General features: G+C 33.7%; 1 protein-coding gene across 14 annotated transcripts in view; it reads left to right on the top strand.

Annotated features, from left to right (window-relative positions):
• Positions 1-17,460, top strand: part of OSBPL8 (oxysterol binding protein like 8) — a 236,004-nt gene that overhangs the window by 185,224 nt on the left and 33,320 nt on the right. For all 14 annotated transcript variants that reach the window (XM_074270816.1, XM_074270813.1, XM_074270814.1 and 11 more), the window contains 6 exons: positions 368-605; positions 1,197-1,381; positions 5,688-5,769; positions 6,139-6,237; positions 8,541-8,637; positions 11,772-11,870. In XM_074270816.1, the coding sequence (XP_074126917.1) occupies positions 368-605; positions 1,197-1,381; positions 5,688-5,769; positions 6,139-6,237; positions 8,541-8,637; positions 11,772-11,870 (800 nt within the window). The remainder of the gene's footprint in view (positions 1-367; positions 606-1,196; positions 1,382-5,687; positions 5,770-6,138; positions 6,238-8,540; positions 8,638-11,771; positions 11,871-17,460) is intronic.

The following is a 17,460-nucleotide window of genomic DNA, read 5'->3' as shown; positions in this document are numbered from 1 at the left end:
GGCCATAAACTCCTTCCTTCTCTAAAGATCTAATAGGTAAACTATCCCTTGTTCTCAGTAGGTGTTATTATTATCATCCCCATTTAATAGTTCTGGAAACTGGAGGAAAATACAGATTGATATACTTGCCTGAAGTCATAAGCTGTATATACATATCAAGTTTTAAGTGTTTGGGGTCAGACTTTAACTCGGGTTTTTCTGATTCCAGGCCCAGGCCTCTGTGAACTTGTGCCATCTTAAAGGAAACAAATCCTAATCTACCAAATATATTTTTAAATTGTTGAATATTAAAAACAGATTGTAGAAATTTATTGTTATCAAAAATGAAAGTATTTGTTCTTGTATTTTTAATTATCTTCTACCACAGATTAAATGACAGTGAAATTGAAAGACAACATTTTAAGGACCAAGATATGTACTCTGATAAATCTGATAAGGAAAATGATCATGAACATGATGAATCTGACAATGAGGGAATTGGGAAAAGTGAAGAAAGTGACACAGATACATCAGAAAGACAGGATGATTCCTACATTGAACCTGAGCCTATTGAACTTCTGAAAGAGACCACTTACACAGAACAGAGTCATGAAGAACTTGGAGAGGTGAGAAGCTGCAGTCATTTGTCAAATGTCTTGCATTGTAACAGTTGGAGACTTAAATGAAATTGGAAAATAATTTACATCAACAACTGTTTGTTTTTAATCAAAGAGGCATTTGCATTATTTCTATTTAAATACAAAAAAATTCTACTGGTGTTTCTTTTTCCATAGCTCACTAATCTGTAGGATATTTCAAAAAATAATTTGCTCCCCAAAAATGAATATTTAAAAATAATCATTTAAAATTTTCTCAACTAATATAAACAAGACTATAATTGGTGATTGTAATATTCCAGGCAATTAGCAAAAGAATATAAACTTTCTTTCATGTTTGTGTGTGTGTGTGTGTGTTTACATTAAAGATAATATGACAATAATTTGATACAATTTTTAAAATATCGTTAAAATTTTTTAGGCCTCTTCATATCTAATGACATTTATTTTGTGTACTTTTTAATAACTGGTATTTATAAGCTAAAAAGCTTCTATTTTATAAGAATACTTTATTTGTTATATAGGGAGGATATTTTTCACATATATTCAAACATCTTTGTGTAAATACAGTATTTATAAAGTTTCATTTAATTGTTAAAGGCAGGTGAGGCTTCTCAAACAGAAACTGTATCTGAAGAAAACAAAAGTCTTATATGGACACTGCTGAAACAAGTGCGGCCAGGCATGGACTTGTCCAGGGTTGTTCTGCCTACATTTATCTTGGAACCTCGTTCTTTTCTGGATAAACTTTCTGATTACTACTATCATGCAGATTTCCTCTCTGAGTAAGTGAATTCTTATCTCTTAAAACATAAAATATTTAATAATATTTTAGTTAATTCTCAGAAATGTCATTTTAAATTCTGTCTTTCTAAGTAATTTGATTATAAGATTACCATTATGCCTTCTTTTCCATACATTTTGGGGGTTTTTTCTGAAAGCAAAGAAAGAGCAGTATAGATTAGTTAATTCTGACAAACAGGACCAGGTTAAGCAGCATGAAAGATTCTTATCAAATCAACTTTTTAGACAGATTCAATTAAACAGAGGAACTTTAGGAAGAAATAAAATGCCCTGTCAGATGTGACATTTTTCTTGTGGATAAAAGATTTAAGACAGTGATTGAGAGTACAGGTTAAGGAAGTGTGCCACCTGATACTTTAATTTTTATTTCTTTAAATTTGATTTCTAGTGCCAAAATGTTTCTGGCAGCCTTTTTTGTAGTGGCTAGAAACTGGAAAATGAATAGATGCCCATCAATTGGAAAATGGTTGGGTAAATTATGGTATATGAATGTTATGGAATATTATTGTTCTGTAAGAAATGACCAGCAGGATGAATACAGAGAGGCTTGGAGAGACTTAACATCAACTAATGCTGAGTGAAATGAGCAGAACTAGGAGATCATTATACACTTCAATAACAATACTGTATGAGGATGCATTCTGATGGAACTGGATACTCCAGAATCAGCTACACCCAGAGAAGGAACACTGGGAAATGAGTGTAAAATGTTTGCATTTTTTGTTTTTTACAGGTTATTTTTACCTTCTGAATCCAATTCTTCCTTTGCAACAACAACAACAACAACAAAAATTCAGTTCTGCACACATATATTGTATCTAGGATATACTGTAACATATTTAATATGTATGGGAATGCCTGCCATCTAGGAGAGGGGGTGGATGGAAAGAGGGGAAAATTTGGAACAGAAGGGAGTGCAAGGGATAATGTTGTAAAAAAATTGCCTATGCATATGTACTGTCAAAAAATGTTATAATTACAAAATTAATTTTAAAAAATAAATTTGATTTCTAATGGGTACAAAATCAAGTTGTTTTACCTGATGAAGAATGACAAATGCTGCCAGTACTTTATAAATAGCAATAATCTAAGACATGGGCCTTGTCTGTCCACCATAATTAAGGATATATTCTTAAATTAATTAATGAAAAGATCAGTTTGAAAGGTGGATTAATAATTTTTCCCCTTTCTATTTCTTTAAAAAAATTTTTAAAGAGTTCATTTTATGCTATATACTTGCCAGAGTTACAAATATGCAGCTTTGAAGAATCATAAAATTTGAGAGTTGAGAGAGATTTCAGTGGCCACCTAGAACAGTTCACATACAAAAGAAATCTCCATGCTAACAAATTCAACAAATGGCTATCTAGTCTTGGCTTAAAGACTTTTCAGTCTTGAAACAGATCATTTCCCTTTAATTAATCATTAGGAATTCTCTTTTGATATCAAATGAAAATGGGCCACATGGCCATTTTTGGCTTGATTCTGATCTTTGGGCAACAGAACAAATCTAATCATTTGGTAGCCTTTCAAATACTTGACTAGTATTATAATACTTGACTATTATTATTATTATTATGTCTTTTCTGAGTCTTTTTCTTTCCTATGCTGAAACGCCCATTTCCTTCTCTTAGCCCTTTCATGGCCTGGTCTCATAACCATTCACCATTCTGGTTACTGCTCTCTGGACACTTTGCAGCTTCTCTGTGTATTTCTAAAATTGACATTTAGAATTGAACATACGGCTCTAAACTAACATAAAACTCATTTCCTTCCTGAAAACTGTGTCCTTCTTAACACAGCCTAAAATCACATAAGCTTTTTCTGCTGCCGCATCATATTGCTGACTCATTAAGTTTTTGCATAAGTAATCTTTCTTACCCTGATCTTTTCTAGAACATCTGTCAAACCACATCTTCCCATGTCAGATTTGTGAAAAAATAAATTTTTTTTGGACCAATTGCAGGACTTTACATTTATCTCTGCTGATTTAAACTGGTTAGATTAACTCAAGCAAGTTTATTAAAGTTTAGTTTAAACTTTTGGATCCTGATTATTGACTCTGTCACCTGCCAATTTTGTAAACATACAATGCATTCATCTAAATCATCCTTGACTACTACCTTGGAATATTACTTCCATATTGACATTGAACTTTTTAATAGTTATTTTTTGAGTCTGACCATCTAACTAGTTCTGAGTCCCTATATCCCAAAGAGATTTTAAAGGAAAGGGATCCACAGGTGTGTTAGCCCTTTTCTTAGTGGCAAGAAACTGGAAACTGAGTGGGGCCTGTCAGTTGTAGATTGGCTGAATAAGTTATAGTATATAAATGTTATGGAATATTACTGCTCTATAAGAAATGATCAGAAGGATCATTTTAGAGAGGCCTGGAGAGACTTAATATGAACTGATGCTAAATGAAATAAGCAGAACTAGGAGATCATTGTACATGGCAACATCAGTATTATAGGATGATCAGTTCTGATAAATGTGACTCTTTCTGATAATAAGATGATTGATGTCAGTTCCAATGATTTCATGATGAAGAGAACCATCTACACTCAGAGAAAGGACTATGGGAATTGAATGTTGGTCATAATATAACATTCTTACCCATTTTGTTGTTTTTTGCTTGCATTTTGTTTTCCTACTCATTTACTTTCTTTTTTGATCTGATTTTTCTTGTGCAGCAAGAGAATTGTATAAATGTTTACAGATATTGGGTTTAACATACATTTTAACATGTATAACATACATTGGATTCCTTACCATCTAGGGAATGGGGGAAAGAAGGGGAAAATCTGAAACACAAGGCTATGCAAGGATCAATGTTGAAAAATTATCCGTGCATTTGTTTTCAAAATAAAAACCTTTAAAAAACAAAAGAAAGAAAATTAGAAATCAAACAAGAATTGAGTCATTACTCCAGTCAACTCAGGCATTGCTTCCATCTTTTCTTCCTTTTTATCTCTTTCATTTTAACTCTAACAAGGGGGGAAACAAGCCATTTTATTTGTCCTTTACTTCTTTTATTGTCCATAACTTCTTCTGATCTTTATCACTGTTGATAAACCCTTTAATTTTATTTATTTTAACAGTGCTATACTAAGCTCTTATGTTCACTGTTTGTCTTCTGTTATCTGGCCTGTCACCTTCTGTATATTTCTTTCTAAGTTGACTGTGTATCTAGATTGGTCTCTTCACTCATATTTCCTTTTTGTTCCTCATTGGAAACATTTCCCTTTATGTCTTCAGAGTTTACATATTGAACATCTCCCATCTAGGGCTGACTTCGCTAGGTGCATGGGATCTTTCTTATTCTTCCTCTGAAAACTTTTGTAAAGGATTATTAAGAGGTTTATAGATTTACACTAAATATTTCCATTAGATAATCTAATTATAAAAATAAACTTTTAGAAACCAATCACTTTTTTCTGTTCAACTGAAACTTTGAATTTTTCTCTAAAAGTAGAAATAAACTTAAAAACTAAGATCACGGGGCAGCTAGGTGGCGCAGCCTTGAATAAGAGCACCAGCCTTGAATTCAGGAGGACCCAAGTTCAAATCTGGTATCCGACACTTAACACTTCCTAGCTAGCTGTGTGACCCTGGGCAAGTCACTTAACCCCAGCCTCAGGGGGGGAAAATACTATATGATAAAAACTAAGATCACCAAGTGAAAGTAATAACTTTAATAATATGAGAGACATATATTAACCTTAATGCTTACAGCTTTATAAAAATGGAGTGTACTTTGTAAAAAAGTAAGTTTCCTATTTTGGGGAAGCAAATGCTTAATGTATAGAAAAGTTAACTGTTCTGTTTATCTTAAATATTGTTCCCCCAAAACAGGTCTTTCTTTTCTAAATTGTAATTTAGTTGTTATGTTTGCAAAGAAAGTACCATTTTTGGTAGTATACACTAAAAAGTGAAGTACAAACTATATTAAGATTGTATTTCATTCCTTTAAAGAACAGTATAAATTCTTTGAGTGACTTTTCTTTAAGTATTTATCAATTTTGATGAAATGTTCTTGAATTTGGTACATCATTAATGATTTTCAGATGGCTAAATGCCTTTCAAAGAATTCTTTGAAATTCTTTTGAATTCTTCACTGGATCTTGAAAATAAACTAATATGATACCATTTCCCCAATTATTTAAATATTATTAACATAATTTTTTCATTGTTACATTTTATATTTCAACTTAATACAGTTGTTTTAGATGTATTAATTAAAGAAGATTCATATTAGTCTTCTCATGTATTTTTGTTATTTTGTAGGGCATCTCTTGAAGAAAATCCTTATTTCCGCTTAAAAAGGGTAGTGAAATGGTATTTGTCAGGATTCTATAAAAAACCAAAGGTAATTTACCTATCATTGCTTCTTCATTATTGTTTAAAACTTTTAGTTGTTTTTGTTTTCAAAAGAAGCATCTTTGTTTCTTGTCAATTTTATTATTAAGTATTTTTGGTTTAACAGACTGGTATTTCTGCTTCCTAACAGATTTAACAAATTAAAATTAAACAAATTTAATAAAAGATTTAACAAATCTGATTATGGTTAATATCATATAATATAATTAATCTTATATCAGGGAATAGCATCATTGAATGCCTATTGCTATGTGAAATGTTAAGTCTTTGTCCTCTTTTAGTGATTGTATTTATAGGACAAACTTTAAACCTATCTTGAAGCTTATATTCCATTTTTGTGTGTTTTTTTTTCCTTTAGGGATTAAAGAAACCATATAATCCTATACTTGGTGAGACTTTCCGCTGTCTCTGGGTTCATCCAAGAACAAACAGCAAAACTTTTTATATTGCTGAACAGGTATGTGCACCATATCTATAAAACAAAACTGATTTTGAAGTGTCAGTGGATTGTTTTTGAAGAAAATGATTGGTGGAAATACATTTTTTCTAATTCATCTTCCAGCTAAAAACAAAAGTTTATGGATATTTGGTAAAGAAGTGTGCTTTTACTTTTTTCAGTTGTGAATGTAATTTTCTTAAATCACTACCACATCCATGCAAGTTATTTAGTAAAAAAAATAAGTAAACCTAGCTTCTATTGTTGACCTTTCAGAGATTCAGTTCTGTTTGGTTTGTTAAAAAAAAATTCCAACATATATTTCATATGCCTTCTTTAAATAAAAGCATATCCTTATTATGATTTTATTTCAGCTGTAAAAATGGTCTTTTTATCATGGACCCCTGATAAAATCCTATACAATCCAGTTTATTGTTTTTCCAGTATTGGCACATTGTAAAGGGTTTTGTTACTGAGTATTGGTTCTGGAAATATTGTTCCCTATGCTAGTGGCTAAGTAGCTAAGTGGTGAGAGCATTGTCTTTATTGCTTAAGACTGTCCTCACATACTAGCTTTGAAATCCTTGGTAATTCACATAACATTTCTGGGTCTTAGTTCCCATCTCATCTGTAAAATGGAGACTGGACTAACACTATTGAGGAGCTTAAAGTGCTACAAAAGTATTAATTATTGAAATTCTCTTTTTTTTTCTAGTTACTTCTCATCTTTAGACAAATATATAGATTTCATTTGAATTGTATATAAAATAAATTAATATATTTTTACTGGGTGACCTTTCTATTTATAGGGATTATTTTATATATGTAAACTACTATTTCCCATTTATCTTTTTACATAGGGCAGGATTTTTATTTCATGTATTTCCATAAATGTTGCTACTTTATTCCTTTATTCCCTCAACCTATTATGTCTTGACTACTTCAATAGAGAATATTACCTTGTATTCTTGTTTTCTGCTTCCTATTCTAGGCTATGACTTTCCTGCAGACTTGTCTTTCTAAAGCAATATCTTAATATTCCTTTGATCAAAAATCTTCATTGGCTTCCTCTTTCTTACAAAATCCAAGGATAGTTCTTAAAAACTTTAATATGGCATGAAACACTTTTCCATATTCTAGCCCAACCTGCTATTCAGTATTTGATAACCTGGACATATCTTCTTATAATCTGAACATATCTTATTCTTTCTCTCATACTTTAAAAAGCAGTTTTCTTCTTGCCCTTCTCTAGCCTTTTATGGTTATCCAAATTCTGTTCATTTTTCAGAGCCTAGTTCAGATCCTTTTTTATATGACTCTAGCCCATTGTTATTTCCTTCCTTTTAACTCTTATTACTGTTATTGTAATTAAGCACATGAGTATTATTTACTTATTTTGCTTATATCAATTTTGTACTATTTTACATATCTTGGATTGATTAATATTAAACCTATTATCATATGTTGTATTTATTTTGTTTTTCCAACTAGACTAAATTTTTTGGGCAAGGAAACCATGTCTTTGTATTCCTATTAGCACTTATCAAGGTGTCTTATACATAATAGCAGGTATTTAATTGAATATGTTTCCTTCCATCAAAATAGATGTATTTTGTACCAAATTAAAATGTAATAATATTTATATCCCCATTTATCTTTACAATCTTGGAGCATAGCAAGTGCTTTGAACGACCATGATATAATAAGAGGCAGTATATTAGATAAATATTGAGTGAATTTGGAGTCAAAGGACCTAGGTTTGAACCTTGGTTCTTATCATATATGTGATATATCATTTAACCTCTTTGGGTCTCAAATTATTCACTTTTAAATGAAGGAAGTGGACTCAGTGTTCTGTTGAAGGTCCTTTCTACTGAAATCTCACAAACAAAATGTTATCTGGCATTGATTTCATTTCAGGAAGCAGAAGACACACACAATTTTGAAGTAGGGAGATGGCTTATAGCAAAAAGAGCAAAATTAGGAGAGCTTATCCTGACTTTTTGTTTTTAGTGTAAGACAGTGATCCAAGAGTTACTCCACTACTCTGAGCTTCACATGATTTAGCTCCATGTTGGCCAAGGTTTCTTCTCTCAAGCCTTCTGTAATTCTAAGCAGGAATAGCGTCAGCAATGTTTTCATTGATTTTCTAAAATCTTTTCAATATTATGTATGAAGATTTGAATCCGTTTTTATACATGGTCTTTTCAGGTTTTTATCTTATGAATGTCTTTTTCAGAGTACACTTTTAGGAGTTAACTAATAAAATATATGATACAATATAACAATACTTATATTATTGTTTTTACTGTTGTGTTCAATAGGTGTCCCATCACCCACCTATTTCTGCCTTCTATATTAGCAACCGAAAGGATGGGTTTTGCCTCAGTGGTAGTATCCTGGCCAAATCCAAGTTCTATGGTGAGTTTGTATTCAACTTTAGCTAGCCAGAGTTTGGTAATCTTTCATGCCTTAAATTTGTAATGCTTTTGTGTAGTTAATGCCAGATTTACTTGGATATAGGTGTACCTTTTGTGCTGATTTTGTCAGTCCACAACTAGAGTTATGAGGCTATTATACAAAAATGACCATTATGCAGTTATAAATTCCATACAGATCTTTGAGGATAGGTATGACCAGAACTCCTTTGTCTCTGATTTTGTCAAATTGTGCCTTCTTTCTGAATAGTGTGATCCTTAATCCAAGGATAGGTTAGTTGGCTGAATGGAGTTCCTGACCAAAAAGATAAATAATTCAAGTGAGCAAAATGCTTTCTTCCAAGGAAAGATGTCCCAGTTGAGATGAATGGGCTTTATAGTTGGCTTAGATTTGGAGGTAAGAAAAACAGTTCTGGTCAGTTACCTGATAAAGAGGTAATTTTAGTCTCTTCTTGCTTTTTTCCTGCTCTTATTATGTAGGGTGTTTTGATATAGATTAAGGACTTGGATGAGTGGTAGGTAGCATAAGATGAACAGAGGAAAGGAAGAATTGTTTAGTGATCTTGGGCCATGTCTTCATCCCAGGGCCTGACCACCAGGTAACTGACAACTACTTATTGGGTATCCCCTTCATGTATGATTTGTTCACCAGAGTTGCTTCCAACTCTCAGATTTTGCAAATTTCAGTTACTTTAAAAGAATGGAACTTGACTAGGTCTTTGTAGGCTTCCCCTTTTAAAATATTCAATAGAATTTTTTGCATAACTTATGTTTTCTTGTAAATCAATACCAGGGAAAGAAAAATTTTATTAAAGCATCTTAATTATGATATCAAGAAATTTAAGGGGCAGCTAGGTGGTGCAGTGGATAGAGCACCAACCCTGAAGTCAGGAGTACCTGAATTCAAATCTGGTCTCAGACACTTAACACTTCCTACCCGGGTGACCTTGGGCAAGTCACTTAACCCCAATTGCCTCAGCAAAAACAAAAGAAAAGAAACAAATTTAAGGCAAGTTAAACATTCTTTGTGGGAGATTTTTTAAAACACGTTGTTCTCTTCTGAAATAGACAAGTGAAGCCTAAGTTGAAACAGTTTTTCTTCAAACAAATGGTATAATATGTCTAGAATCTCAAGTTTATGGATTAGAGAATGTTAGACTTAATTTAGTAAAAAGTAAACTCTTTGGCAAGGAAGAATCCATTCTAGGAAAAGAAGTCAGTGAGCAAAGGCTTCCACTGTAAGCATGGTGAAAACAATTCATTGGCATGTAAGTGTTCCAGTTTGTCTAAAATATCAAACAATATCAATATCAGATCAAAATATCTAACATAACAAAGAGGGACTAGTATGAAAATAAAACTCTCTAAGACTAAAAAGCTGGATTGGGGCTAGCTTATGAAGCATTTTGAGTGCTAACATGAGAAATTTCTTCATTAGACAATGGGAAATTACCAAAAAGATTGAATATTAGTTTGTCATCTTTAGAGTGCCTTAGTGCCCTGAATGCACCTATTCTCATCTGTTCTCAGAAATTAATCAGTATCAAGCTTAAATGGGAGACCTTGGGAATTCTAGGAATTATATCTTGAGAAGTGATATGATACAGTGGAAGGAGTAGTAATTCATTGGGATGTAGAGGACTTAGGTTTAAATCCTAGCTTTCTAGTTTATGGTTTGTGTGACCTGGGGCAAGTTGCTTGCTAGGCTTCAGCTTTTCTAATTTATTAAAGGAGGGAATTATACTGAATTACATGTTTTGTTTTTTAATCTCCAAATCTATGATTCTGTTAATAGTATATTTAGTGAGGTTACTTTGACATAAAGGATGCTGGAGGCAGAGAGATCAGCTAGACTCATGGTAGTCTGGGGGAGAACTGGTTAAGTACTGAACTAGAACTGCTGAAAGGTATACATTGATAAAAAGGAAATTTCCCAAGTAGAATTTGAAACAATAACAATGCATAGTAAAGATTTATAGTTGGGTTTGGCAGGAGAGAGGAAAAGATGCAAAAACTGAGTCAGGATCTAAAAAGTCATTTAAATAAGATGTGGAGCATCATCCAACATTTATTTTGGGAAAGTTTTTATGGGTGGGCTATTTCAAAAAGTTTTTTGTTTTTTGTTTTTTTTTAAGAACCTGATAAGTTGTAGGAGACAAAAGGTTTCAGTGTAAAGTATATGGAAAAGAAAACATGAAATCTAGCCTAGAGTTTGCTTGGATAAATGAAATCTAATCTTCCTTAGCATATATAAAAGATTAGATTAGATTGGAGATGATTATTCCCCCCCCCAACCCTTAGAAAGAAAATTTACATGTGATAATATCCCAATTACACATAAAATACAATTGGCATTTTTACCATTAAGTAATTATGATCACATAGAAATGGATAAACCCAGGCATTTAGAAGGACAATGTATACCATTGAAATTAAAAAACAAACTCAAAAAAACCAAAAGCATAAACCCCAAGCAACTGGCAAAACTCAAGAATAACCACCCAAAACAGATTTTGTGTGTGTATGTGTGTGTGCGCGCGCACTTTTGTGAAAAAGTGAAAGACTCATTTCTTAGACACCTTAAGCAAAACTTGTCTCTGCTCTTCCTACTTCAAGAATTATATTGGAGGGAGCAGCTAGGTGGCGCAGTGGATAGAGCACCAGCCTTGAATTCAGGAGGACCTGAGTTCAAATGTGGTCTCAGACACTTAACACTTCATAGCTGTGTGATTCTGGGCAAGTCACTTAACCCCAGCCTCAGGGGGGAAAAAAAAGAATTACATTGGAGTATTCTTAGAGATACAATCGAGACTCAAAGCTATGTTTTGAGAAATATTCATTGGTGATTTTTATTTTGCTTTGTGCTTACCATATTTTCAATATGACAGCAGCTGGATCCTTATCTTTTTATAAGCTATTAACACTCTTTATTCTACTTGTATATCATTATAAATATATTTATTATATTAAATAATTTTAAATAGTCATTTCTCAGGGGTGATTTCTAAATATCAAATTAAGACACTAGTGAACACAGTTAGTTTAATGTTCTCCAAGATATTATCTTGTAAGTGTATTTAGATGTTCCTTATAATTATAATGAACTACTTCTTTCAGGAAATTCTCTATCTGCTATACTGGAAGGAGAAGCACGTTTAACTTTTTTGAATAGAGGTGAAGATTATGTGATGACGATGCCATATGCTCATTGTAAAGGTAAATATATAAATGTTCAGAGCAAATTTGACAGAAAAGTCTAGTTTAAATACTTTAAATTTTTGGATTCTGATATCTTTCAAATGAGTACCATTTGCTGAAGATTAGATTGATGAAACTCAATTTTGAGTTCTGCTATCATCTGTCTGACAGTATGCTGTTTTGGTATCTATCATGTAGAATCAAAAATGTTCACCCATATTTTTTTCTTGACATAGTCCCACCTTTCAAGAGAAAGTTGACCATACTTATACTTTGATGTAATTTCCTTCCATTAATTTTAACCTTTAATTAACCTTTCTTCACCTGCTTATAGAATTTGACATTCACTCATCCTCTTGATTTCTGTATGAAGTGTTATACTATAAAAATATTCTTTCAAAATGTCAGATCTAGTGACATTTTTTTTTTAATCTTTATTTCTCTCTACCCTTTTTGCAACATTTGATACTGCTTATCATTGTCTTCTTTATAACAATTTCCTTCCTTGGCTTCAGAGCCCAGATTTTCTCTTGCTTCTTTGACAGTTCTGCTTTTCTTATTTCTCTCTTTTTTCCTTAAGACATTCTTCTTCTTTTTCTTTCACCTTCTACTATAATTTTATCTTCAAAGTGTTCATTTCTAGCCCTTTTCCTAATCCCTCAAAAGCATCTTTTTATCTGAATGGTCCCATAAGTATCCCAAGCTCTGCATCCAGGTTACTTTTTTAAAATATCAGTGAAATCACACTGCAGTATACTCAGCAAACCTTAATGTCTACATTTTGCATATCATACCTAGCATTTAGTATGCTCCACAGTGTGACTCCAATCTACTTTTTCCCCCTTCACATAGCTTTTTTGGCAATGTGAGAACATACTGAAACAGTACAAATTACAGGCTATCACTATACTGTGTCTGCTCAAACTTTTCTTTTCTTTTCGCTGAGGCAATTGGGGTTAAGTGACTTTCCTAGGGTTACACAACTAGGAAGTATTAAGTGTCTGAGGTCAGATTTGAACTCAAGTCCTCCTGACTTCAGGGCTGGCTATCTACTACGCCACCTAACTGCCCTGTGTTTCCTAGTTTTTGAGATATTTAAATTACTTATTGGGAATATTGAGATCATTTATACATTGAATAGATTTTTGAACGTCACTTTTAAGCTAAGATTTCTTCCAGTTCTTATATTTTGCTATTTAGTTGAAATCATAAAGAAGCTTTATAGTCGTTATTTTCTTAAAACTTAAAACACAGTAATGAGGGAAAGGAAAGGGGGAACCCCATTTCTCAGCACATAGATAGTAAGATAATCCCATGAGGCGCAGTGTCCCCTGTAAATGAATTTACAGATTGATAAATAAAAAGTTTATTGTGGAAATCTGGAAGTTAGAAAGACGCCAGGGCCAGAGGTGGCTGCTGGACGGGCAGGAACCCTTACATGGTCTGTAGGATACCATGTGTTGGCTGGGAGGGCTCCTGCAAAGAGAGTGCTCTGGCTCATTTCTTTTATGCGTTGATGATGATGGGCGGTACCCCCCAAGTTCTTGGCAGGCTTTTCAGTTAGCTCAGATCAGGTGAGGGCTGTGGGAAGCTGAGCTGATAGTGGGGCTGGGCCCGGATATTCAAAGGGTGCCTTTGACCAGGATTTGTGAATCAAGGTCAGCCATGGGTTGGGCAATTAGAAAGGAATCTTAAAGGGACCTCAACCCCCATCAATTCCCCCCTTAAACAGTTGAGACTTAAATTCATTTTAGAAAAAAAAGAAAATTTGGGGCAGTGTCCTTCATTTAAGTCCATATTGAAGTTTTTCTCCAAAGATCTTCAGAGTAGCGGGGTCCCCTCGTCTTGTTCCCCTCTCAAACAGGAGCCCTCACAGAGTTAAGGATAGTCTTACTAGGGGAATATGCACAGATATATAATATAAGGAAGAATGAAATATGGTTGAAAGAAAAATCCAGAAGTATTTGAGAAAGGAGGGAGTGACTTGGAGAAAGGCTTATCAGATCATCTGAGTTGGACTTTGAAAGAAGAAAAAGGATTTCATTAGGTAAAGATGTAGAAGGGCTATCTTTCAGACATGAGGGAAAATTTTAGAGCTGTGAGAAATAGTATGAGATATAAGAACATCTAGAAAGTTTAAAGAATCATCTCTTTTCCATTGTTATTTTAGCTTCATCTCTTGTTTTAATTAATTTACAAATGAGAAGAATTGCCATTTCAGGTTTCTTTAAGCATAATATAGTTTATGGAAAAGGTATTGAAAGATCAATGACTTCCTTGTTTTAGATAGTGCTTTACTATGATTAGTGTAAGTCTTTTTTAAAAGACTATTGGGAGGATTGCATCACTGAATTTTTTTTTTCTAGTGTTTAGTAGTTATAGTTCACACACACACACACACACACACACATTTAAAATAAATTCCTCATAGAGGAATTTTTTCCCTTGCCTTTTCTTTGCTTGTTCCCTTTTTCAACAAAGGTAAAGGACTACTGGTCACCATCTTTTGTCTAAATTGTTTTTATATCATATAGAGTATTATATCATGTTCTTAGCTTTCTTTTTTCTAAACTGAATACTTTCATTCCTTATTCAGTGTTTTGGAACTATTGAGTCCTTTGCCTCTTTGATTTTTGCTCCCAAATTTTTCATCCCTTCTTTAGTTATAAAATTCAAAACCAGGCACAGGATTTTTCTGCTAACAGGAGCAATCTTGAATAAAATAAAGCTAGTATTTGAACATTAGTTGATTCTTTTAATGCTTGCTTAAGGTACTTTCATTCTCTAATATGGATATCATTTATCTGTGTTGTTACTTTGGTTTTCTTATTCCATATTTACAAGAATACAATATTCTTTATTAAAGTGCCCCTTCCCCCCATATCTTATTTTTGTAATATTTTCACTATATTTTTTCTGAATAACTTTCCAGTTTTCCATGTTCACTTAGAATTCTGACTCAGTCTTCCAGGTTCCAAAACATTAATCTTAATCCTATAATGATATCTCAATTTTCAAGGAGCATGCTTGACAATCTTAATATTACATTACATATTACATTAAATGTAATGATCCTATGAGGACAGTCTTTTGTTTATTATATTTATTCTTTTCAACCCTCCCCATTCCTTTATAAATAACTCCTTAACTACTCTTTGGTTCCCATTCAATTTAGAATAGAATAGAAATTTAAAACTAGAAAAGGATCTTATTGATGGAATCTTACTCTTTCTTCCTATAAAGGATGTTCTTTTTCTTTTTCTCCCTATAACATCCTAAGTTCCTGCTGGGTAAGAACTATGTCTTATTTATCTTAGTATCTCCACCACTATCTAGCATAATAGGACTTTGCAAGGAGTGAATAGTTATTTAATGTTAATTGAATTACTAAACTGAATGTAGTCCTCTTCCTTCATTTTATAGATAAGGAAATTGAAATTCAATTTAAATGTTTTGCCTAAACTACCATAGCTAGTTATAGTGGAAACATTAGCATCAAAACCAAGGTTTCTTGATTTCTAGCCACTAGAGTATGTACCATTTAATTGTTTTGGTTGTACTAGAAACACCAACTTAAGGGGACTATATATGCTGTTCTCATGATGAAAAAAATAGCCATTGTGAATTGTATTATTGCTAGAATGTAAAAGATAAAACATACTTTGAGAGTCTTACATAGGGCAATTTGGTGACCCAAGTTCTAACTAATTAACAATGAGAGATGTTTTCATTTCATTTTATTTTGAAGATTGAAGATTACACTCGTAGAGTGTAACACTGATTTCATTTGGTCAGACTGACCTTTTTTGATCCAAACTATAAGCTGTCATGGATGACCAAGAACAAAAGTCTTGCTGTTTTAACTAGATTTTACTTCTCAGTGGATAGAGCTTTGGGCCAAGAGTCAGAGAGACTTCTGAGTTCAAATCAGACACTAGCTATGTGATACTGGGCAAGTCATTTAACCTTGTTTGCCGCCCTTTAATGTAAACTGATCTTTGGGGGACAGGGTGGTTCTGGGTTAGAAATCTCAAATCCCTTTGGGAGGGACCTCATTCTCTTGTTCATAGGGGAAACTCCCAGAGAGTAATCTCCTACAATTCAATTGGAGATCTTAGCCTAGGGCATAATCACCACTCTTTATTGAGTTAAATGTAATCTCCTACAATTCAATTGGAGATCTTAGCCTAGGGCATAATCACCACCCTTTATTGAGTTAAATTAATCCCCCAAATTGCCCCCTAGCCCGGGGCCATAAAGATCCAATATAACCAAAAGCCTGTAAACCCCTCTCTGCTAAAGATCCTAACAGGATTTTGCCTACTGTTGAAATTATTTTCTTCTCAGTGTAATAAACCCATTTTTGCCACAAACCTCACCTTTTCAGATTGTGAATTCTTTAGTCAAGAACAAGGGGCACTGACTATGGGATCTCTCAACCCTCATTTCTCACACCTCAACACGTTTCTTCATTTGTAAAATGAGTTGGAAATTGTCATTTGTAAAATGGCGATGATTCCAGTGTTTTTGTCAGAAAAACCTCCCACGTGGTCACAAAGAATCGGGATGATGGGGGGGGGGGAGCTGTCCTGAAACAGTCCTAATTTGGGGGTAAATGCTTGAGAAACTCTTTTTGAAGGGGAGAAACTTGAGGGCTCAAAATTGGCTTCTACAGATTCCTGTTTATCCCCCAAGGACAGATCAAGGAGGGTGTTGGCCTTGGACCCCAGGTAAAGTTGGGTAGAGTCCCCAGAATAGCCAGGTTTCTCCTCAGTTTAAGAGGAATTAGGCATTGAAAGAGCACTTCTGTGTCTCAGCTGTTTCTGCCAGAGGGGTAGAAATCAAGACCAGTTCCAGAATTTAGTTCTGGTAAGAGAAAAAGGGATTTAGGAGTACATTGAGATGCAAAGGAAGGCTCCTTTGTCTCTAGAGGGGCTGGATGGAGTGAGTTTGATTCCCTTCCAACAAATTTCAGCATCTTAAATTGTCTCTGCTTAAGAAGGGATTTTGAGAAGCAGGGGTGTTTTGTCTCATTTTTGCCAGAAAAAAACCTTAGGTTCCCGGATTCTATAACTCCTCCTTCATTTCTAGATGTCTCTAGAGATAGAGAGATGACAAAATGAGCATTTTGTCATAATGATTAAGGGGGCTTATTGTCAGAGAATGCAGGAATTCTCATTTCAAGCTCCTTGAGAGAATTCTGCTTGGGCCTGGGGCTCTAAAGACTCAGATCTTACCATGTTCAAGTTTCTAGCTATAGAATAGAAAACAATAAAAGGCTTTTTACCTTGTCCAGATTTTCTAAGGTTTCCCGGTCAGGGAATCAAATGTTTGGCACAGGGCAGAGTTGTGGAAACCCCTTCTGGTCAGCACAGGTCCTTCATAAAAGAATTTATAAACCCAAAAAGTTAGACTGGCAAAAAGAAGTTTATTGTTATTGAGAAGTCAGCTTTTGCTAGGAGGCTGACTTCCTCAATGTCAAGGTCCTGACAGAAAAGTAAAGATCTAGCAGAGGAGTCCTGGCAGAGAGATAAAGAGGGATTAACACTGAGAAAAGAGTGTCTTCTCAATGGTCAGGGAGTCCTTGCAGGCAGTTATGCCAAAGAGA

Source organism: Sminthopsis crassicaudata, chromosome 5, assembly GCF_048593235.1.
Source record: "Sminthopsis crassicaudata isolate SCR6 chromosome 5, ASM4859323v1, whole genome shotgun sequence".
Classification (NCBI taxonomy): Eukaryota; Metazoa; Chordata; class Mammalia; order Dasyuromorphia; family Dasyuridae; genus Sminthopsis; species Sminthopsis crassicaudata.
This window is presented reverse-complemented; position numbering and strand designations above follow the sequence as displayed.